This window comes from Balaenoptera acutorostrata, chromosome 3 (assembly GCF_949987535.1).
Source record: "Balaenoptera acutorostrata chromosome 3, mBalAcu1.1, whole genome shotgun sequence".
NCBI lineage: Eukaryota > Metazoa > Chordata > Mammalia > Artiodactyla > Balaenopteridae > Balaenoptera > Balaenoptera acutorostrata.
Genome location: NC_080066.1, coordinates 18,212,062 through 18,237,188, shown reverse-complemented (window position 1 = coordinate 18,237,188; position 25,127 = coordinate 18,212,062). Strand labels below are relative to the sequence as shown.

The following is a 25,127-nucleotide window of genomic DNA, read 5'->3' as shown; positions in this document are numbered from 1 at the left end:
CCTGAGTAATTATAGCTGGCTTCTGCCTGATGGTCGTATGTCTTCCCAACTTAACAAAGTGACATCATCTTGGTAGTTTTCAGTCTGCCACAGGGGGAGTATTTGTATCACAGGTGTTAGCAAACATTACAAATCAGATCTTTTTTCCCTTAAAAAAATTTTTTTTTCTTTGGAGAGCCAGCTCTTAGACAGTTATCAGCACACTCCTGCGTGTATCACATCTTCACGCCACTTCCTAGAAATGATTGGTTGTCCGTCCAGGTCTCTGCTTTGACAGCCCGTCATTGCATTGGGTTTTGTCTCTAACCTGATGAGACTTCTCTTTACGCCAAACAAGTTTTTGCGTGTCAGAGTCTGTCGCCACCTTCCCCCCTGGAGCCCCCAGAAGAGCTGGGCTTGGGATTGTTCAGGTCCATCTCCCAAGTGCTTTCTTAGTGACATTGCTCTGATGGAAACGCCAGGGCTGACCTGAGGATGTGATGTCAAACTGACCCTTTCAAATTTGCTAGTCCTATCAGAGAAGCAAGGCAGGGCCCGAGTGTTCTTTGGGGTGTCACAGAGTGTTAAGTCTTGAGAAGACCCCTGCTCCTTAGCTGAGTGCAGGACAATATATGTGTTTCTATTTTAAAAATACATTTGTATCTTGATGGTATCTCTTGAGACTGTCAGAAGTGAGGTCTGTAACTGCAGGTCTCTTTGACCTCATCAATTGTTTGACTCAACTCACTAGTAATAGTGTCTGTTTAATGATTCTTTTAAGAAGTTGGAATTTTATTAATATCTGACTGCTACCCTCAAGAGTGTATATAGGCACAAAAACCCCCTGCAGTTCCATTTTACAAAGAATTCTCATATGTGGAGGTGATTTTCGAAATGATAGAGAATAGAGACAGAAGATGGGTTTCACATTTAATGCCCAAGGGAGAAAAGCCACCCGCAGACACACGTCCAGGAATCCAGCAACTAAGGCTCACAGAGAGAGAAGAATCCAGATGATGAAAGGGCTGTGAGACTTATTTTAAGAAATTGCCTAATGACAGATTCAGGGTTTTGAATAGGAAATAGTATTTGGTATTCAAGATTTCTCAAATAAAGGAAGAAAGGTAGCTCTGGCCCTTGAAAAGCTAATCTGAATCACAAAAGCTGAGCTGACTTTACAGGAAAAGTGTGAAAGACTTCTGAATGTGCTTGCCTTGTACTGTCTTTATCTGAAGATACTACAAGTTGTTCACCCCCACGAAATAAGCCCACGCTCTGGGTCCTGATGCTAAAGATAGCTGTTGAGCTTTTAAAAAATACATGGACTGTCTAATATCTTAAAATCTCTTTCAGTTTGTTATTAGTTACAAAGTCTATTTTCTACCGAATTGTAGTACTTGCCCGGTAAAACTTTTTAAGAGAGCAAATTCCTACCACTTATCAGTCCAATTCAACTTGTCTATTATCTGGAGAACAAGTAAGCAGACAACTTGGTCCTCTTTTATCTGAACATTCAGGAGTAAATATTTCAAGAGTCAAACAGTTTCTATCCCCATGAATGACCTAAATAAATATTTCAGAACTTTTACTTTTATAACTGAAAGTAACCAGTATCTGTTATGTTTTCTATTTCTATTTGTCCCGTATATCACTGCTGCAATCATTTTATACTAAAAATTGTTATGAGTCTCTTACTCTGAAAGCATCTCTTTCTGGTAAATACTGATAAGACAGTCTTTCACATAAAATGAGCTCAAGTTTTTTTAGTCCATTTGCAAATCACAAATTCCAGATTTAATTATATCCCAAGGGAACAACCTGAGGAAACCAAAAGAACTGACATAATTGGATCAAATTGTGTAATCAAAAGCAAATGATATGGTTATTAAACCTAATGAAATGACTTCTCAGCATTTAATTCATTTCTCTGACTCAAGAAATTTTAGTAATAAGTAAGTGTGTTGAAAGGGATACTCTGAACAATCACCCTTCCTAAACAGTCCTTTTCTCCAAGACTGTTTTTGGTTGAAATATTTCTGAAAGTTACACATTAGAACGGATAGTCGTTATCTTCTGGGACGTGAGTGAAAGGAGAGGTGGCAGGAGGTGACATCTGCGTCCTTATTAAACCCAGGAAGAAAGCAGTGAAAGGGGCAAATGCTTTTATAAAGTAAGGATCTCTTATATTACCACCTCCATTTTACATAAAGTGAAAACAAACCGTTACTGGTAATAGCTATATGACATCTAAAGGATTACTATCACTAGTTTATAAAGATTTTGTTGAAATTCATAGAAAAAAATAGGCTTCTGATAAATAGATGAGTGAGATGAGTAGATAAATCAACCACATATTTTACATATTTTACTTATGTAGTAGGCAGTGTTCCAAGCATTTTATGTTAATTAACTCATTTGATCCTCATAGAAACTCAGTAGATAGTATTATTCTTCCCAGTTTATAAATGAGTTAACTAAGGCAGAGAAGTTACATAATTTGTCAAAATCATTCTGCATGGAGATTCTGTTTTTAACCACCAGGCTAAAGTGCCATACCAAACATAACACATGTTTATTGGTTTAAATTAGTGTATTTGTTTAACGTCTTAATTTTTGTTTAGCATTTGTATCAGATCCCAGGCATTAAGGGCAATGCAGCAATACACAGCTAATTAGCTTTATTAATGTTAACCTCTACGTTTATTATAAACTTTTGAACCATGATTTTAAATTGAGCATTCAGAATAATCATCGTTGCCATGTACCTTGTGTCAAAATAGAATAGGTTTTGTTTTGTTTGAGAGAATACAGTCTCTTGATACCCAAAAAGTCTACCAACTAGCTTTTGCTTCATTGAACTTAACTAGAAAATTGAGTGAAAATGAGATTTTTCTTTTTTTTTTTTTGAAAGCTACTTACTTTATCGAAGCCATTTACTGGTTTCAAGTAAGTTAATGACTGTATTTCATTTGTGAAGTTATGAGATTGCATTGGAAAATAATAAACCAGTGCAAACTCTAATAGATGTTTAGAGTGGATTTTGTTATAGGACCCATGTGTTGCTCCTTACTTGCTTATTAACAATTTAAAATAATGAGGTGTAGAACTTTGGGGACTACAAAATGTTTTTTAATAAGCCCTTCAAAATTAATAATGGTAAAGTGTGTATTTATCATCAAGGAAAAAGGGTAAAATATATACATCTTGTTCCCCGTTGGAAGCCATGTGAGGTTTTTGTGGGCCACAGAGTCCAATGGTGAACCTGCCTAGCTGTGACTCTTCTTCACTCTTTATTCTTTCTTTAATTTTTAATTGAAATTTCTTCTAATTTTTTGATATGGCATCTTACCAGTCTTTTGCTCTTCTTCTGCCATTCAGACACTACACCAAATCATTGATTTTTAAAAAAACCTCTCTGCTTGATTTCTAGGACTGATTCAATATGCTATACATCAATATCAATGACCAGTTCCATCTTTTTACTTCCCTATAATGTTCTGTTTTCTTTCTAGATCCTTGATTCTTTGAAAAGTCACTTTTCAGAGAAATTATAAAGCAGTGATATTATGTAATAAAAAGTACTTTATGAAAGTTTTGTAGGGTTTTATTAACAAATAAAAATAGCCTTTATTTCTAAAAGATTTTATATGCTCATTGTAAAAGTACTTAATGTTATAGAGACACAGTAAAAATCACTGTTACCCAGATGTAACAGCTGGTAAGATTTCCTGATGTTCATTATTTATGTTTCTCCTAAAATGAAAATTCACACACAAAAATATTTTAATAGTAATTCTCACTCTATGAAAGTACATTTATTATGTGTTCAGAGTTTAATATTTTTTACAACATAAATTTTATTTTATTTTCATTTCTCACAGGCCCTAGCCCTGACTAACTAGTTAGCTAGGGTCACATCAGTACTGAATAGTTCTGGGTTACTCTTCCCTGAGTGAAACAGAGTGAAAAAACATGGTGAAACTGAAGAACCACAGGCCATGATGCTGTTTCCAAAATCCCAGGGCTGCTGCTGCAGAGAAATCTGAAATCTTTTCTAGACCTAATTTCTTCATAATAAGAATTCCTACCTTGTTGTGAGGATTAAGTGAAAGATTGTATATGCAGTTTGTGGTGCGTTATATAGATGTTTAGTAAAATTGGTTCTTTTTCTTTTTCCTAAAAATTTTGTTTTAATATGTAAGGTACTTTGCATGTAGTGATAGCCGTGAGTCAATCCCAGCAAGTTTATGAGATAGAGAACGTCGTATTTCCTTTATTTGGATTAAGAAAGCGGGGCTCAGTGAGATGAGTAATACATGGCAGAGGCAGGCCTCATACCCAGGTTGGTTGTTCATTACACCCGTGCACGTACTGGGTGGATCCAGTACATTTCTCTATATAATCTCATGTAGAGCATTCAGTAAACTTTATTAAAGAATGCTTTGCAAGGCTTCCCTGGTGGTGCAGTGGTTAAGAATCCACCTGCCAACGCAGGAGACACGGGTTTGAGCCCTGGTCCGGGAAGATACCACGTGCCGGGGAACAACTAAGCCCGTGCGCCACAACTACTGAGCCTGCGCTCTAGAGCCCGTGCTACGCAACAAGAGAAGCCACTGCAATGAGAAGCCTGCGCACCGCAATGAAGAGTAGCCCCCGCGCGCAGCAACGAGGACGCAGCACAGCCAAAAATAAAAGAATAAATAAGTAAATAAATTTATTTAAAAAAAGAAAAAAGAATGCTTTAAGTGTCAACAACACAGCTCCGTTATCCAAGCTATGTTGTGCTCAGAGAGCTGGAAGCTTGTCACATGGTGACATGGCTCAGTTATATTTGGAAAAAAGACTTGCACAAGATTCATTTAAAAAATCCCATATGCTTTGTTTTTTGGAGTATTTTTTTTTTTTTTAAAGATTGATTGATTGATTGATTGATTGCTATGTTGGGTCTTCGTTTCTGTGCGAGGGCTTCCTCTAGTTGCGGCAAGCGGGGGCCACTCTTCATCGCGGTGCGCGGGCCTCTCACTATCGCGGCCTCTCTCGTTGCGGAGCACAGGCTCCAGACGCGCAGGCTCAGTAGTTGTGGCTCATGGGCTTAGTTGCTCCGCGGCATGTGGGATCCTCCCAGACCAGGGCTCGAACCCGTGTCCCCTGCACTGGCAGGCAGATTCTCAACCACTGCGCCACCAGGGAAGCCCTTGGAGTATGTTTAAGGGTTGTGTTGTCAAGGGTTAAATTGAGGTTGTACTGAGGACTAAAGTGGTTTCTTTAGTAACTGGAACATCAGCAGTCCTCGGTGTATACTAGCAATTATCATTTTATTGTTAATTAAAACTTGTGGAGTTTAAAAGTTGTGTCTTCCCTTTTTAAGAAGTGATTTGTACTTATCTGTAGCAAGAAATATTTGTTTAGATTTTTTCTTAATGATCTAAATAAAAGTTTAAATAATTACTTTAGTTTCTCCATTAACAAATCAATGGTTAATTCGGAAATCATTTTTAAGCCAAGGAGAAATCGATTTTTTGAAAGAAAATAGTTATAAGTAGTTTTTTAAAATATAGGTCTGAATAAGTATTGTTTACTTACTTACCCGTGTATTACTTATTTCACCCCAAAGGTAAAGCATTTTAAAATGTCACCTCAGTAAGGTTTAAAACGTTATTGTTAGGCAAGATTGGTCAGATGACAAAATCAGTACATTTCAACAATCCATACGTCAGAGTATTTTTTCAGTAATGTTCAAAAGAAAACCAACGGGTATTAGTCTCATAAGGAAGCCACACCTGAACCAGATTGATTAGGCTGATTAAAATCATGTCATGATCAAAATCAGTGTACCTAATGAGTACATTTGGCCATTGGTGTGTGGTAGGGAAACTGAGCAGTGTAGAGGTACTTCCTGCAAAACGAATGGCCTCCGTATTGTTGAAGTGGTGATAGTGGTCACGTCTTTGGGATAAAACTCTAATAATCTATGAGAAGCGGGCTTACATTTTGGAACTAAATTTCAAGATTCCACTGTGCATGTAACAGGTGCAAAGATACATACTATTTGCTGTTCTCTGTGGTTAGATAGCTTCATAAATCAGCACCATCTGTTCTTCTTCTCAAAGACTCTTTTCTTGCCTTGGGTTGTGTGGAGTCATGTTGTGTATGTTTCAAGACAGGAAACGTTTTATTTCTGTGGTAAATGAAAATTTCATGGACTGGGTTCAGGACTATGTTTGCCGTCCCATTTGATCAGTATTAGCTTGAGATGAGGATGTTAGGTATCTGGTTGAGGGCATGCAGCTCACATACAACATTCAATATCACAGGTACTGAATAATTCTTCATTTAATCCAAAATTATTTGGTGTTGAGCTCTGGGTTCTGTGGAGCAAGTTTATATTATAATGAACTGCACTGCCTTTAAAGGTATAACAGCTATTAATTTCCCTCTATAATATAATACAAGAAGATATTTTTATTCTAAAAAGTCTTGTTTATTATCTCGTCTGTTCTTAAGAGTATTTGAATTCTTGTTTTTATATAAATGCTTTTATTCTAGTAGAATATAATGATCTTTAAGTAAAATTATATTACACATTTCCTGATTTTATTTCTTTAGAAGTTTGCTATAGATTTATCATTTTCAGTTGTGAAATTCCCCTCCCCCCCAAATGTTTTCAGTTGTTTTCCACATATGATGGGAAATTATTTTTCCCTGGCGATTTGGCCAATTAATCAAGTAGTGGAAACCTTAACACAAGAGCCTTCTGGAATCCAATTCGTGATACTTAGAGGACTTGGAAACAAATTCCCCTTGGAATTTGTTTTCCACCATATGTGATTGATCCCCCCCCCAAAAGTGGTTTAATTCATGCTGTCAACATTCAAATAAATATTTTCTCTGGGATGCTATGGTTCACTAATAGTTAATGTCTCACATTAAATTCAGAAAATTTTGCAGTTCTAAAATTCTAAAAAGGTGACAGAGATCATTTGGTTGAGCATTTGTGTAGCAATATAACTGAACCAGTCAAATTATTTTACTCTAAAAAATAATAATAAAAACACTTGAGGAAGAATATTGTAAATTTGTTTCCCAGGGTATCATCAGAACTTTCGTTTCTCTTCTTGCTTCCTAAACATAAAAATCAAAGTCAGGTATGCAGGAAATTTACATACACAAGTATAACCTAAGTTTTTAAAAAACGTTTTAAAAATGATTAAATTATTCCTTAAAATTGTAGGCTTTTCTTTAAAGTAGTAACTATTGAAACTATTTAGATCCTTGGAACCCAAGAGTTTGAATGTTGACATGCAGGTGATTGCTTTCTGGGTGAAGTTTTATTATGTTCCTATGTTCTGTAAGGCAGACAGTGTGCTTTTGCTTTCCTTGTTTGGTAAACAAACCAGTTACAATGCTTGTCCTCTTAATACTTTATATGAGTGATGGAGGCAGGATTCAGATTTTAAGTGTTCTAAGTACAGATCCTGTACTATTTTGCAGTGGCATCCACTTTAGTATTTGGATATCATTAAAAAAAAATCTGTGACTGTAGAGAAGATATATAGTGCTCATTAGGAAAAAATACAACTAGATAATTTTTGAAATTAAAAAGATAATTAGGGGGTTAGCCAAATTTGGTTTTCTTAAAGACATAGTTCATGTGAGTGCTTGTGATTTCAGAATATATCATCCATTGGTCCTTCAAGAATGTTTTCAATTGAAGGTGAGTCTTTATATTGTTAATATTATGGAAGAGAGTAAGATTATTAATTTTTATGAGAAGCAGAGAACAAATAGGTTCACATGAAGCTTTTATTGCCATTTGTCTAATACGAGTTTCTAACCTGATCTAAAACTCACTCTTCTCACCCAAGCTTATCAAATATTCATTTTTCTCTCACTTTTTTCTCTTCTTTGACTACTTGTCTCCTCCATCTTAAAACAAATTGCTTAGATCAATATTTTACGGTAGATAAAGGGTTAACAAAATCTCTTCCCCCTCTGCATGAGAATGTAAATTTTGGTGGGTTTTTTTTGGCTCCCTTTTTCTGGAAACCTGTTAGTTTCTGTAAACTATCTTTGTATGGTAATTAAATTATTTTGATTGGTAATTTGCATCTAGACTCGAAAAACTGTAACTAGCTGACAAACAGCTGTCCCTGTGGTGGTGTCATGAGACATACTGGCTTCTCTGAGACAGGAGGCTCCCAGGCCAGGGTAGCGCTTTGCATCCAGCCCATGTGAGTGAGTCTCTTCCCCTGCACCTGAGCTGTCATCTGGGGGACACACAGGAAGAGACCCTGGACATCTTCAAGGATGGCTCCTGCCAAGGACAAAAGCGGGACACTGCCTTGCTGGCAAGCTGGGTTTCCTGCCTTTTATCCTTTGCAGTAAATCTGATGCCAGGTTGCATTTGGGGATCTTGAGAGTCCGGATGTTTAGGTGGATCTAAAGGGCCTCTCTTGGTGGGTATTTCAAATATGTAGTCAGAATAAAATTACATATATCATGCTGGAAGGCGTTTAATGAAAAATCTAGCAGTCTCTGTGTTCTCCTCCTCTGTGTTCCCCCAGCCCCTCTCCCCAGAGGCAGCAACTCCCAGTTTATGCAGACGTTGGTTCTGCTATTTACTTCCATGTTTCTGAATAAAATATTTATGTTGCTCTTTCCTGGTTACCAGTTATTGACATCTGTTGACTTGCCATTTATGGAAGATGGGGTTTTTCCTTTTATGCCACTTTCACTTTCCCCATTCCCATCCTCTCAGTATTGTTACATGAAAAGTCCAAGTGAAATCAATAGCCAGTGTCACATTATATGGTGATGTAAGAACTGCTCACTGCATAACCAAGTAGGTACTCTGATTACATGTCCTTTCCTACACACATTTACACATTTTCCTTTGCTGTGCTTAGAGCTAATTGCTTTGACTTTTAAAAAATTTGTTTTGTTTTCTCTATACATATCTTTAGTTCCCCTCCCCCCATTCTCTATCAGGTCTGTCAAAATGTTTCCCAAATGTTCAAAAATATTGAGCTATTATTATTTTTTTTTTCTCATGGAGATTGACTTCCCAGACCTCTCCATCCTGCTGCTCTAATCTGAACTAGTTTTTGCTTCTCTGGACTGTCACCATATTCTGGGACTTTCCTTGGGTTTTGTCCATTGTTTTATTGAATTTTCTGGATTTTGCTGGAGCACATCCAAAAATAGCTTTATATGGAAGGGTCCATGGGAAGTAAAGACTTAGCATGTCTGAGAGTTTTTTTGAATTTTCACACTTGCTTTTTTTGTTTGGTTGGGCATATTGTTCCACATTGAAAAATTAGTTTTTCCTTGATATAGAAGGTATGACTCTTTTATCTAGTACAATTTAATGTTACCGTTCAAAAGACCATGTTATCATAGAGCATTTGTTAATCATATTCCCAGTTTTAGTATGCTAGTGATCCTATAAATGCTACCACTTGGCAATGCTCAGATTAAACTCTGTTGTTGGGAGATAATTCTCCATGGTTCTCTTGCATTTTTGTACGTCTTGAGAATAAAGGCCTTTGTTCTGGACTGTTCTTTCAGCAATGTGTTGAAAGAAGCCTTGGAAGATAGGCATAGTGTCTCTCTCCATAGCGGTGGGCAGACATGCTTACTGCCTATGTAAAAGGTTTGAGTTCCCTGGGCTCATGTTTCTTCTGTGTGGGCCCCTGAGAATTTTAGCTTAGGAATCAGTGCATGAAAGTGTGATGCTGTTGCTGTAATGAACTGTCCTTTGTCTCCGACCCGGGAGTCTCGTGTCCTCTGTGACATCCATGAAGCTATGGCAGGCTCACTATGAGCTTTCAAGTAGGGTGAAATCATAGACCCTTCACGGTTCTTCACATCTATTTTATCTTTGAAAATTTCCTCAACTAACAACCCATGGTGTTTCCTTCTTCCCACCATTCACTGGATTGTATACAGCATTAGTTGTTTATATTTTTTAATATGTTTTCTCATTCTGGAGGCCTTTTATGATGAAAGCGCGTTGTATACAACAAAGTGCAACAAATGTCAGGTTTTATGCAACTTTATAAAATGCAGGTGATACAGTTTGTAATTAACTGAGTAGGTAATATGTTTAGTATTAAATTTTACTGCAAGGCACAAGGTATGTATGGACAAATATATATTCTCAAAATATTTTATAGCTGTGTAGCATTAGCCTAAAACAATCACTGAGGTATGTTTTGTATGTCATATATTTATTGTTTATTTCTCTTTTCAATAACAGCTAACATTTATTGTCAATTACCATGTGTCAGGTATTATGTTATGATTGTGACGTGGATTATCTTACTTATTCCTCTCAGTAGTCCTACAAAGAAGATGCTTTTATCGCTCCTGGTTTACAGAAGAAGGGACAGAGATACCAAAGGGGTATATAACTTTCCTAAGGACATAAAATTGGCAGACGGCACACTTAGCGTTCACATCTCGGTTTGTTTAATTTTCTAATCTGAACTCTTAACCACTACACTCTGCTGTAAAATGGAGAAAAGGTAAAGGACAAAAAGTACATTGACTCACCTGAAAATTTTTTTTTAACACTATGTAGCTTAAATTGATACTCTAGACCTTCCATCTTGATTTGACATATATAATAACTGAGCTTCATTTACTATGGTTATGACGGAATTCAGTGTATAACCCCTACTAAAAGTGATTATGTCCAGCTGCAGCTTTAAAAAGTACAAAACAACAAAATAAAGCAATATAGGAGCTGATCTGTACACATCCAGACACTGTGGTTCCCACAGCAGTTGCAGCTCAGCCTCAGGGCGGTGAATTTTGCAAAATAACTGAACACCATATGCAGCTACATGAAATAATATTCTGCATGCTCTTGGGGACCTGATAATGGCCACTGTGGGAACAATGAATGTGTCAATTATCAGTTACTGTTTCATCACTGTAGTTTGGGGTATTTCATTTATGTGGCCATTTCACAGTGCCACGTAGGTGTTTCTGTTGGTTATACATCATGGTGGTGTTTCAGCGGTGTTTACATTATCAATGAATCCTGAAACAAAATGTCTTTAACCCATAAGACTGTTTGTATGTTTTCCATCTGATTTATATAAATACAATCACATTTCTCTCCTCCCTACCCCCACTTCCCAATGGAAAAGCATAATTTTGGGAGTTCTTGTTTACATTAAGTGTGGTTCTTAGGCAGGTTCAAGATGCTGGTTAACCTTTGAAATGTATTATGTGCTGGTGCTTAAAAGAGACAGGTGACTAAAAACTACATATTAGAGCCTCTCAGAACACAGGGTCATCAATCTTCAAGTAGCTTGACTTCATGCAGTGCCTTGCCATTGAGGATGCACGGAGCCTATCTAAACTCATAGAAAAACTCGGTGCATTCAGCTTCTTATTTTGGTAGATTCTCAGAGGAAATGTCAGTTGGGTATTACCAACTGCCCTGCCTTGCCTTCATATTGCTTCAATAATTTGAAATATTGTTTGATGCTGTGTCTTGAACCTATAGCCTTTGCTTATCATTTTGTTGATTGATGTCTCTGTTGATGGTGTATATATTTCTACTATGAGTCTGTTAAATGCATGGTTAAAAGTATACAGTTTTTCTCTAATGGTGGGCTCTCATTAGGTGGTTTAGTTAAGTTCACATATAAACTCACTGTTATCAAACTTATACAATAGAAAGGGTAAACCTAACAAACTGTATGTGTACATAAAGTATGCACATTGTGGATCCAAGGTGAAACCCTCATGAGCCTCTTAGCCACTGTGTTTGGAGATTCTGAGTCTTTTCTGAATATTCTAATTTGGATAATAGGACCATTGATATCGTCAGGCATGTTTATCCTTATTCAAATGATCCTGCAAAGCCAACGTCACTGTTAGTGAACTGCTTAGTGAAAAGACAGTGGCCAGGATTATAAAGTAAGGCATATTCTTGGGTGACATTTCATTTACTTTTATGAACCATCACATTTATTCCACATGCACCTCTTGAAGCACCAGCATGTTTACCCAATTTCTACAGCATGTTGGAATATAATTTTTACAAACTATTGCCTTTCTAAAAGGAAGAATACAATGGTGGTTATTGGGGTTGGTTATCTTACTCTTTGTGCCTTTCCCGGCGCTGGGTCCTTTGTAACAGAAGTAAACAGAAGTGGTTCTTCATGGCTAAGATCTTAATGCCTTTACCTCTAAATGATCAGTCGATTGGCTTAGGGTAACTTTATGTGAGATTTCACAGGATGAAGTATCTAAGTCTAGGATTGTACTTACTTGATGTTCATTTTGACAAGGTGTGTTAATAGGAACTGGAGAACTGACAATAGGACTGAAGATTTTGCTAGTCGTTAAGGTTTATAATGATCTCAACTGTTTGGATTAGTATAAATGTTAACCATGCATCCCCAGTGTAATGTACATTTATTTATTAGTTTATTATAACATTGTAGTAATATATAATTACTTCCTAAAACATACACCAAAAAGTGAAATAAAAATGATAAGAGGGTTAATATAAGTTCTAATGTTTTCTTTCCTTATTGCAGTGGCATCTTGTTCACCCCCTAGGATGTACTAACTCAGGAGACTGTTGCTTTAAAATGCAGCTTTTCACATGTACAAACCCATCTTATCCTTAAAGGTCATCCTTGCTAGAGGAGAGATATTGTTAACATTATCATAATGCCTCTTAGACTCCGGTTTGAATTATTCAGTTTCCTCTCATTCACCGCATAAGAATAAACCTGACTCAGAGTGTGCTTCTCTTTGTGTTGCGCCCTCTCTAGGATGAGGATGGCACGGAGGAAGACAGCAGCCGAGTTGAGCCCGTGGGGCACGCCGACACTGGTGTGGAGAACGTACCCAACTTTTCTCTGGAGTAAGTTACTGACAGTTTCAACTAACTCTGTAATATCCATGTAGCTTCACTGATAGCAGCAAGTAGTCCGAAAGCATATGGCATGCGTTATGTTTGTGCTTAGTTAAAACATGCCTTGCATTGGTTTGTTTTCCAAAGAGCATCTTTCATCTATTGAGTTAATGATCTAATGTAAGAACTATAGCATGGAAATTCACATGTACCTGCTCTGAGTTTCATGCCTTGGCAAATACTATTAAATTATAATATAAAATAGTATTTGATTGAAAAAAGTTTGTTATGTTCACAGCACTGTAACTGTTTTCAGATTGCTTTTGTATGTCAGTATTTTGGTCATTTGTTTGTTCTTCAACTTCACTAAATTAAAAAAGAAATAGTGGGCATAATTTACTTGAAAAACTAGTTGGATCGTGTAAGCATTAGTCATTTTAGTGTATATTTTTTTGATTTGAAGAAATAGAATCTCTCAAGATATTTGATAAAAAATTACAGGTTAGGGATCTTGAACATGATTTAAAGTGTAAAAGGTCAAAGAAAAACTTCCATATATTATCACAACTTTACAACTATCTTAAATAATGGCAGGTTTGAATGGAAGATGTTCTCAAGACTTCTTCTTAGTTACCTTAGAGCAGGGAGGGCAGTCATTCTAAATTTTTTCTTTGATTTTGGGTAAAAGTTGGGGGTCCAGATATTAATAATTAAACTCTTAATTTTGTCTTTTCTTGGTCTTCCAAGGAAGGGCTATAATAACTTTCTCAGTGAGATTAAATAGGCTTCGAATCAGATTATGTTTGGATATTCAGCAACCAGCACTCTCTAAGTATTTACACACTTAAGAAACACTTGCACTGTCATAGTTCTTTTTAGAAAGAATATAAAATAAAATAAATGTATTAAAGTTACTATACTAGTTGGCAAACCATCTTAGTTGACAAACCAGTCATTAAATACATGTTCAAATGGTATTAACAGTATCTCAAATAGGATTTTAGGAAATTCTATGAAAATAGAAAAAAATTAAATATCCATTTAAATAGTATTACTTTAGTAAATATGTTGGTAATATGACAAAATTTCAATTTTGTCCTAATTAGTGTATGTGATTGAATCTATACACATAGAAATACAGTTGTAGCATTGGCATTTTCCATTGCATAAAAACTATATTGTGATCTTGGTCAAGTCCATTGGTAATCACTTATGGTTGTCCAGATTGCTTAAAACTAGATATATAATTGAAATAGCATTTCCAAATATTGATTGTTAGATCAGGACTGCTTAGGTTTTTGTGCAGTACTCACACCCACAGAAATACCTACAAAGAAAGTGGACTCTCATTGAAATGGCGTAGAAAATTTACATTCTCCAGATTATGCCAGTTGCATTAAACTCGGGCTTTTGATATTAATATTAAAGTACTGTAGTTATGTGGTAGAAGTAACTTCACGTTACTTCATATAAATAGCTTAAAGACTTTAGAGTTCAATTACAAACACCCTTGGGACAATCCTTTGATTTTTTACGGGTATCCCGTGGGGTTGCATTGCGTGCATATGCAGTGAGCTTACAGCAAGTAGGATGGTGACCTTCCGTGGAGCTCTGAGTTGGGAAGTAAGGGTGGCTGTATCCCATCTGGATTGCCACCTCCCGGGGCAAAGCTTTGACCTTATTGGACTTTTGCGGGAGAGGATCAATGATGTGACATGTGTAGGAGCACTTTGTAAATTATAAAGTGCTGTGCAGCTGAAGCATCTTTATCCCATTAATCTTCGTAGTCCTTGAGTAGGTATTAGGGTGGGAAACTTCCAGTGGAAGTCTAGAGGTTTGATCATAAAATGTATACTTGGACTACACAGAAGAGTGTGGTCCGAGAGCAACGGTGCTGTGTCATTTTTAATGTAGTTATCTCTGATGATTGCTCCCCCCTCCCTACCCCATGCCATCAGACTAGTGTGCAGGTATGTAGAGTTGAATGTGCCCTCATCACCATGCTTCTATTCCAGAATGTGTATGTATATGCGTGTGTGCCTGGTGGGATTTTTCGTTTTGTCCTCCTTTGTTGTTTATTGTGTGTCTGTGTCGTTGCGGTTTTGTGTTTGGTTTGGTTTCAGTTTTGGTTTGTGATGGTCCATGTTCATGCTCCCTCATTCATCATATTGTCTCACAGTGATATGGTAAAGCTCGTACAAGTCCCCAACGATGGAGGGCCTCTGGGAATCCATGTAGTGCCTTTCAGTGCTCGAGGCGGCAGGTAACGTATCTTGCAGGTTTTTAATTGAATCATAATGTGGAGTGTTTTATCTTCATTTATGCTCAGATATAGAGTGGTGTTGACTTAGCATATGCTTAATAGAAGCCTTTTCATTTGGGGGCCACTGCATTATAATCACAGAAAGCACTTAGGCTGATGAAGAAATCGGGCATTTAAATTACCCTAATAATTTTAGCGTTCATCACATCCATGCAAATTGATGATAGCCTTTAGAGCCAGAACTCCAGCTGAATGTGCAAAGGTAAGGGAGAGCTTAAAGCAATTTTCTGGAAAAAATGTATCCAATAAAAATTATCTGGATAACATAGAAAATGATTCATTTAGAATTTGCTTTTATGTTTATTTAGTTCTTAAATTTTATATGATTTTTATGATTATGTTTGACATTTTTTTAAGTTAGACAAACTATAGATTTATTTTCTACTGTGTGACTTGTGTCTCCTTCTCTTCAATCTGCCCACTCAAATATCAAAATTTTGTACTATTTGTTAGTATGACTTCATTACTTCATAGAACATATATCCTTAAAAACGTCAAATGTTCTATGAGTTTCTTTTATCCTGCTGCTTTCTTTTTGTGAAAGAATTAGTGTATGTTTGCTTTTATATGTATTCAAATACTATGAACTGAATTTGCAACTGATCAAATGTTTGATGAGCCTCCATCACCCACAAGTGAAATGCTGCCTCCTTCCCCATGGGGGCGGGGCGGGCATTAGCCTTTGACGTTTACTCCCATCCTCTCTTATTTACCCATCCAATTATTACCCAATGAAACATATTCATGAACCATTTGGCTTCTTAGTTTGAACTTCTTTCTTTTATTGTTATCATTTTATCTATGTTTTAACTTCTTTTACACTGGGAGAAGAAAAGGGGGAGCTGGAAAGTCACCTTAGGCCAGTGACCGAGAACAGGACCATAGTTTCAACCCTTGTCAAGGAATTCCAAGCGTCCAGTATATTGTGAGAGATGGAGGAAACATCAGTTACAAGCATGTGATTGAATTATCTATTTAATTGTTCAAAATAAGTATTTGAACAATTGTACTGCCTTCCTGGTATATGTTCCTGACAGTATCGAGTCCAGATTTCATGTCTTTGGTAAAGCACACGCTTTATGGAAGGTCTGGAAGCTGACACTGTGATTTACGCAGAACTCTGCTGGAGTACGAGGCTTGAATGTGAGCGTTATATCTAACAAGATGTGGAATTCACCTTGAATTGGGGGTGGGAGGGTGTTACATTCACAGAGTTATGACTGCTTTCACTTTCTTCCTTCTTTTTTTTAAAACTCTGGAGAAGCATTGAAATGTCTTCAAAGGACTTTCAGTTAAATGAGCTTAGTTGTTTTCAAAATGGCCCTTGCCTTTATCTCCTCTAAAAATTATAATTTTAAGTGATCTCAGAAGTTAAACCCTTTTTCTATTTATTTCATGAGTAGAAAAATAAGAGGAGGGTGAAATGCATGGATGATAGCCTCCCAATATTAGTGTGCCTTTAACTGCTTGTGGAATATAACTCATCACAAATGAGATTTAATTGTGTATATACCGGCTTTAAACCAGTATTTCAATTACAAACATGTTATTTTCTGTCATTTATTACACATTTCCTACCACAGTGTGAAAGGATATTAGGATAAAATAGGTTAAAAAGCCTAAAGCAAAAGAAGTATAAGATAGAAAAAGAAATCTACTGCAGATTAATTCAGTGAAAGGCATTTCACAAAATCGACCACAGTTACTGGTTACCATGGCATTTCGTTTCGATATACAGAGCACATTCAAGGAGACAAGGATCCCTTTACAGAACTAGAAGGTGTTTTACAGCTGAGTCATTTTTAATCCCTGTTGATGTGGCAACTTAATGAAGAATATCCTGTACAGCTTCCCTATACAAGGGACAAAGAGGTTAAGAAAATGAGGTTCTCTATAAATCCTTTTTTTGGCATTACTAGTTTTCATATTGGGAAACAGAACAGAATTCTTTCCCCCCAACACCTGTGATGCATCTCTGAGCTTCCTCATCACCTTGACGGTCGTGGCTCTTCAGAGTGAGGCTGACAATGTGGAGAACAGCAGGAGGACTGCTGAAGAATCATAGACGCCAATCTTCAGGAGCCAGAGACACCTGTCTCACGTGTTCTCAGAAATGCTGACACGTGGTTTCTTCTCAGTCAGTCAGAAACCTCCCCCAAGCATTTACCGTGTGATGGTTCCTGTGTTAGGTGCTGGGAAACAAGGATGAACAGGACACAGTCTGTCTCCAGGGGTTTGCAGTCAAGATGGAGTGATAGCCAAGAACTCACACTATTATAATTATGTGATAAATGCCGACATCCTTGTATCATAGGTGTTCTGTGAGCTGATAGAGGAGGGATTGTCTGAATTAGGTAACTGAAGTTGGCTTGTTGTAGAAGATGATTTTAATTGTGATGACAGCTTATAAAGGGAGCTACCTCAGCTCAATGGTGGCTGCAAGGGCAAATTAAGCAACACAGTATAGCAGAAAGGAAGAAATTAAGCAGGACTCGTGAAGAAATTGCACATATTATCCAGTGGGAACACAAGAATACATATTCATGGGATGTAAGTTGAAATTTCCAAGAATAACTTTCTTTGTACAAAATTCCAATCATACTTGGGCCCTCTCAGTTTGGGAGATGTAACTAATTGAATAATGCTTACTGAATACTTATTTTCCTAAAAGTGACACATGCATGTCAGTATTGCTTTCTGATTTCAATTTCTAAGTCAAAAAGCCTCAAGGAACAGTGCAGAATGGGAATTAAACATCGTAAAGAGGAGAAACTCAATGCCGAACATCTCGAGTATCAAATATAATTCAGGAAAATTGGAAGAGTGTGAAGTCAATGTTAGAGAAATTTTTAAAGCTACTTAGGTATTATTATGGCCTGAGGTATAATGAAGTTTTTTGAATAAAAATCCTGCTGGACCAATTTAAAAAGGCTATTTTCTAGAGTAGGTTGAATGTTGTTCCCTGATTGGGGACATTAGTGACCGTTGGCTTGTGGCTGCTGTTCCCCTAGCCACTGTCTTGGGTGGTAGAAATGGAGCCAAAATAAATGCATGGGAGAGACTGTGCTGTCTCCCCCCTCCCCCTTTTTTTTAAGATTTTTTTTTTTTTTTGATATGGACCATTTTTAAAGTCTTTATTAAATATGTTACAGTATTGCTTCTGGCTTCTTTTTCTTTCTGTCTTTTTTTTTTTTTTTCTTTCATTTTTTTTTCTTTTTAGTTTTTGGCTGAGAGGCATGTGGGATCTTAGCTCCCCGACCAGGGATCGAACGCACACCCCCTGCATTGGAAGGCGAAGTCTTAACCACTGTATTGCTAGGGAACTCCCTGTGCTGTCTCCCCTTGATGCTCTGTTTTTCTCTAGTCATCACCTTGTATTTTATTCAAAAATATAAAGTTAACTGATCCCCACCCAGAACTCTTTATTCACAGTTTTGTTACCTTGAAATTGATTTTCAGTTCACACATGTAATTTCATTTCCTCCTGATTTAAATGTCAAACATAACCTCCTTATTTAAATCACAAGTGCTACTGTTTTCAGGAAGGCTATGCCAAGTAATTGTCATTTCCTTTGGCAGAAAAACCGTGTTTCATGTTATATTTTTTTATATTTCTAGGACCTAGCCCAACGGTATTGCTCAGTGAAGCTTGCTGTGATGATCCCTATTAGCTCTGCATTGCTGTATTAGAAACAAAACAATAAGAATGTATCCTGCCTTGATGTTAAATGAGTTTTCCTGAGCCTTTCTAATTACTCAGGAATACGATTATGTTGCAATGTTAAGTATTTAGAAAGCAGGACATAAAAGTATATTCTGAAATAGGGGCTGGGCTTATGAAATAAGGTTTTGTATTTAGTTTTAAGGGACTTAAGGTCTAACTGAGAAATATGTATATAAAAAGATCTATACTATGTGTCTAAAGAACTCAACGCACACGTGCCGTAGGGTTTAGAGGAAGTAGGGCTATTGACTATTGGATGCTGTGAAGCAGTAGAACTTGATCTGTTCTTTAAAGGAAATACAGGACTTAGGCTAGTGATGTTCCGGAAAGATAGTCTTTCTAGGAAGAGAACACACGAAGGGAAGATGCTCCATACAAATTTGTGTGATTTGCTGAGAAATAATGAGTCAATGATTTGAAACTGAGTGTATTGGGAGATAACACTGGAGAGATGGTTAGAAAGCACTTTATGAATGGCCTCTTGAGACTTCATTCAGTAAACAATGGAGAAATTGTTGAAGGTTTTCAAGAAATATCATTGAATTATTTTAAAAAATAACTATTATTCCTCTACTTGGGCTCCCAGTCTAACTTACAGTGACTATTCTTAATCTTTTCCCCTCTGGAAACACGTATGGCTAAAGCATATTATTCTTAATAAAGTGCAGCCTGCTTCTCCGTGCCTTTTCTGTAGTGGGCCTTTTCCCATTTATATACATTCTTTATTCTTAGCCCTGTGGCCCTTGGAATTTTCTTTCACTGTGCTTTTTCTTATGCAAATAGTAATTGTATGTTTGTTTATTTTATTAAGCAAGAGTTTTTTTGTTGTTGTTGTTTGTTTGTTTTTAAAGATCTGCTATCTCCTAGGCACCATTCTTGGTTCTAGGCAAACTCTCTGTAAAGGGTCAGATAGTTAATATCTTGGGCACTGTGGGCCACCGAGTTTCTGTTGCAAGTATTCAGTTCTGTCATTGTAGCGTGAAAGCAGCCCTAGACATGGATAACCCAACAAGCCTGGCTGTATTCCAAAAAAGCTTCATTTGCAAAAACACGTGGCAGGTCACATTTTGGCTCATGGGCTGTAATTTGCCAGCCCTGCTCTAGAGAAGCAGACAAATAAAAAATGCCTGCCATCATGGAGTTTACATTCTATTATTTTTCATATCTAAAATTCCTTCTTCTCTGTTTCCTATTCATATTGTTTTTGGGGCCAGAGTCCAGAATTTTATTTCCACCTACTTGGTTGATGAGAAAGCCTCTTTATGGTAACCGTATATTATTTCCCATCATTGCACCCTACTAATTCTAACAAATTCCCTGGAGGAAGGGAAATAGAAAAAAATCAACCTCATTTAACATCCTCCAATTAGTAACAGGCACTCACAGATTTCTTATTCCCAATACCTGATTGTCAACCGTGAGACCTGAGGAAAAATCTAAAGCCTTTAATTAGGAAAACAGTCCTTGGTAAGAAGGAGTGTGTGTGTGTATGGGTCTGCGTGTTTTAAGCTTTCTGCTGCTGCCTCATGCTGCCAAATGCCTTACTTATTAATTGCTCTCAACTTTCTTTTTACAGCTGTGCCATCGTTTGATTTGTCTGATTAATTTTGATTTGTCTGATTAATTTTGATTTGTATCCCAAATGATTTTTTTCAGCCATTTATCTTCAGTTTGATAGAGTATCAGGTGAAGGGTCAATACCAAACCTTTCGATTGCCATGTTGTTTCTTTTCATGACTTTTTTCCTGGACTTATTTTCTTACTTGTATTACTGTCCATAAATTCTGCCACGTAAAGCTAAAAAAAAGTCACATCCCTAAAAGAATATTTTAAATGTTTAGGTTTTGGAGTTGAAATAAAAGTGACCCTGTTGGAAAATATATACTCCTGTGATCAGATTAATATAGAAAAGGAGTGAAATATAAATGTTTGTTTTCTGTATTGTAGATGCACATATTGAATAATTTTCCTCTCAAGTAAAAACTGAAGTGTTTATAAAGTTTTGAACTATTCTGTATACGAGAGTAGTTAGCTGACATCTTTGGAAGGTCTTAAGAAAACGCACGCTCCTCTACTTAATTATTCAGTGAAAATCTGTGAACTTGGCTCCTCTGATTACTATTTACATGGGTTATAAATAACGTTAGTTATAACTCTTAGCTCATCTAACCTTTATTTTATTATCTTTTGCTCTATAACACATCAAAAACAGACAGTTCATCTTCTTCCAGAATTTCCAGTTAGCTGTGCTGTCTTCCCTCTTTGCGGCAGTCAGTGACAGCCTGGACCACATGCTGAGTCTTCATGTTATTGGCAGAGGGGTTGTTAGGAATCACCCATGTTTTGAGGCCAGAGATGCCTGGGACAGAATCTGGCTCTGTCTTTTTAAGTAAGTGTGGTCTGGGCAAGTTAGCTTCACTTAGCCTCGGTCTTCACATCTGAGGGCTGGGACACTCCTCTGACTTGGTCTGGTTAAAATATGAAAATACATGTACTTGTAAAATACATGTAAAATACTTTTAGTGAGGTACTTGGCAGTGGCAGCCAAGAAGAATGATATTTCACCTTCCACTTACGTTCCTGTGACGTGCCTTTACAGTTTCCTCCAAATGCTGGGAGTTCTGGTTGTCTAGGCAAGTGCTGATGAGTCTTTGTAACAGTGGGAAACGAGCTCTTCTATCATGAATGTGAGATGAGAATTCACTCTTACATCATAAATTTGAGAATCCCAGGGATATTAGTTATCCCTAACTAATAACACACTTATTTAGTTAGTTGGGTGTATTTGTTAGTAAAGAATTACAGGGCTTCCCTGGTGGCGCAGTGGTTGAGAATCCGCCTGCCAATGCAGGGGACACGGGGTTCGAGCCCGGGTCCGGGAAGATCCCACATGCCGCGGAGCAACTCGGCCCCGTGAGCCACAACTACTGAGCCTGCGCGTCTGGAGCCTGTGCTCCGCAACAAGAGAGGCCGCGACGGTGAGAGGCCCGCGCACCGCGATGAAGAGTGGCCCCCGCTGGCCGCAACTGGAGAAAGCCCTCGCACAGAAACGAAGACCCAACACAGCCATACATAAATAAATAAATAAATAAAAGAACGTGAATTTCTAAAAAAAAAAAAAAAGAATTACAGCCAATTTGAATTTCATGGAAACAACTCAGGTGTTAAGAAGAGATTTATCCAAGGCTTGTATACTGTATTTCAGTTCACTGTAGAGTTCTAAAGTTGGCTATTCATTTTTAAAAGAATAAATATGCTCTTGAAACTCTGTGTACTTGATTTTAATTTAAGTATTTTCCAAGAAACACAATTTAACTTTATTTACTGAATCTGTAGCCTTTCGCCTGTAAGTCTTAGGTTGTGCGTTCTCAGTTGCAGACTTGCTTTGTTCTAATAAAGGGACATGCTAAACGCATTTGTTTTAGAGAGGAAAGTTGTATTTTACATTTAGATAAATCTTGCTTCTTTAAATGTAGTAGTACGATGCCTATCATTTCTGCCCTAATCTAAAGGAATTCTCTACTTTTTTTTTTTTTAATTTTATAGCTACTTTATTTATTTATTTATTTATTTTTGGCTGTGTTGGGTCTTCGGTTCGTGCGAGGGCTTTCTCTAGTTGCGGCAAGTGGGGGCCACTCTTCATCGCGGTGTGGGGACCGCTCTTCATCGCGGTGCGCGGGCCCCTCACTATTGCGGCCCCTCCCGTTGCGGGGCACAGGCTCCAGACGCGCAGGCTCAGTAGTTGTGGCTCACGGGCCCAGCTGCTCCGTGGCATGTGGGATCTTCCCAGACCAGGGCTCGAACCCGTGTCCCCTGCATTAGCAGGCAGATTCTCAACCACTGCGCCACCAGGGAAGCCCTCTCTACTTTTACTTTACCATTTTTTGGTCTACTTTATCTCATCCACTAAAGATTAAAAAAAAAAAATCAAGATGTTATATTAAGTTGGCATTCTGGCTGTGGTTCTGAGGGATCGAATATAGGTCATTGCCAGCCCCCTGTTTAGTACTCAGTGAGGTGAGAGGGTCTTGCTGATGCGAGCCCATTCTGCTCATGCCTTCTCTGCCTTCACAGTATTTGTGGTGTTTATACTATGTCAGCTTTTATTAAGATGAATTATGATCATTTCCATACAGCTGGGTGGCAGTTGTGGGAGTTTACATTATCAAAGCAAACTCAGACTTGCTCAGCCAATTTAGATGTCAATAAAACATTTGTTACTTATTTTCAGTTTTATCATTGGCTGTAATTTATACTTAGAATTGAAAATGTTAACATGTGTGACTGAGTTTGTTTTAATTAAGTGTATAATTAGGCTAATGAACCTTGTAAAAATGTAGTGGTGCAACCCTTAATATAATCTAAGCAGTTAAATTTCTAATTATGCATCCAAAATCATGTACAGAGATGCCGCCTTTCAATGGTTTGCTCTCTGGGGCTATATTCTTCTTCTTTGCCCTCTTTGGGGGTTAAGAAACATTGTACAAAAGCCATGATGAAAGACTTCAAAGAAACCTGTGTGTTTACCTATGTTTTCTTTTAGGAAAATTATTCAGAAGTGGGATTTGTACATAGTGGACATAGTATTTTTTTCCCTAAATTTTTGAAAAGGTAGAAGGACCAGGGAAGAGGAGTAGATTTGGGGATGTTTCCGATTTACCAGAAGAAATCCACTCGTTCAGAAAGCATCTTGCCAAGTCGGGTTCACATTAGATTCATGCAGGAGGTGAAGAGGTCTGTCCCCTGTACCCCGGAGCCCTGTAGCCATGGCTTCACAGAACCGCCCTCCCTGCTATGTTAATAATACACCTGCTCGTCCTCCTGTGCCAGCCAGCACAGCCAGACTGGTGCTTCTGCCCCTGGAATGTTCCCCACAAGCAGAGCTTCCACCCCTCCCCCAACTCCTCTTCTCCTGCTCCCCTCTCTTCTCTTTTTCGCAAAGTGGCTTCTTCTTCTGATGGAAAGTGGTTGCCCTAGTAAGGAATTCTGGTACTAACTGCCAAGAAGAAAATCCATTGTCTACTCCGGTAGAGCGACATGCCAAAATGCTCTGACCTTTACGACCTTCAATTATTTTCTCTAATAAGAGTGTTATGGGAACCACAACACCATCAGTACTCATTTCTTTATTCCTTTAGAAGGAATTCTAGTTGCTGGTTGAATTTGCAAAATAGATCCCTAAAATTTGTTTCTAATTGTACTATCCGAGTCGCCTTTCCCGGGACGGTGGCGGGTGTGGAGATGTAACTGCTGGCACACACACATTTTTCAGGAAGATGAAAGTCTCTGTTATTACTTCCCGTTGATTTCCCTTCAGAGGGCCCTCTTCATTCTCAGTCCGGCTGTTATGTTATCAGTTCAATTTTCCTGTAAGGTTTTTTTGATAGTTCATCCCCATTCCTTTTGTAATCATTTTCCCCTAGTGAGGCAAATGAGATAATTTTGCAGATTGTACCATTTTCCTTTTAAATTAATCCATTTTTTTGGAGAGAGTGATTCTAATAGTGTGGTCAAGTACTTAGAAATCAGCAGGCTACTAAGTTCTCCTTAACTCAGTCTGTTCCGTTGATTCCCTGATCACTTGCTGTGTCAGTCAGGGTGAAATTCTTCCCTTTCTCCTCCTCTACCCGCCCCCCCCCCCAGCCCACCCCCATCAGCTCCCGAGCCTCTAGTGCTGAGAAAGAGGATTCTGAGGGTTTTGCAACCACTTTTACAACGTTGGATTCTAAAACCTCATTTAATAAATGTCTGCAATATTTCATGTAAATGCGATAGCGTATTTGTTTATGATTTGTAACATTTTTACTGTATGTTAGGATTATTCATGCATTTGGCCATATATGAGGGCTTGTATAGAAAGACAAGCCATTCAGTGAATGAAGCATGTCAGGCCTTTTTACTGTGGATTATTATTGTAGAATGATTCCCATGGGAAAAAAAAGTAGATTTAAGAAAAGGAAAATGATTACCTAAGTGAATATAAATCTATAGACCTATTCATCTGAAAAATATTAATGCCACTTATAGAATTAAATTACAGATTTCCAAGTTATATTATTTAAATTGTCATAGATACTGAAAGGTTCTATTGGAGATGAATTTATAAATTTGAACAAATAACTGGTACTAGTTACCTGCTAAGTGATTTCCATTAAACATAGTCTCTCTCTCTCTATTTCTCTAAAAATATTCTGTGGACTATTTTGGAATACACAAAA

The 25,127-nt window shown here is 37.5% G+C and overlaps 1 protein-coding gene across 16 annotated transcripts in view; it reads left to right on the top strand.

Moving 5' to 3' along the window:
• The window catches only part of PARD3 (par-3 family cell polarity regulator), a 635,042-nt gene that overhangs the window by 329,351 nt on the left and 280,564 nt on the right, over positions 1 to 25,127 (top strand). For all 16 annotated transcript variants that reach the window (XM_057542617.1, XM_057542614.1, XM_057542615.1 and 13 more), the window contains 2 exons: positions 12,780 to 12,871; positions 15,042 to 15,125. In XM_057542617.1, the coding sequence (XP_057398600.1) occupies positions 12,780 to 12,871; positions 15,042 to 15,125 (176 nt within the window). The remainder of the gene's footprint in view (positions 1 to 12,779; positions 12,872 to 15,041; positions 15,126 to 25,127) is intronic.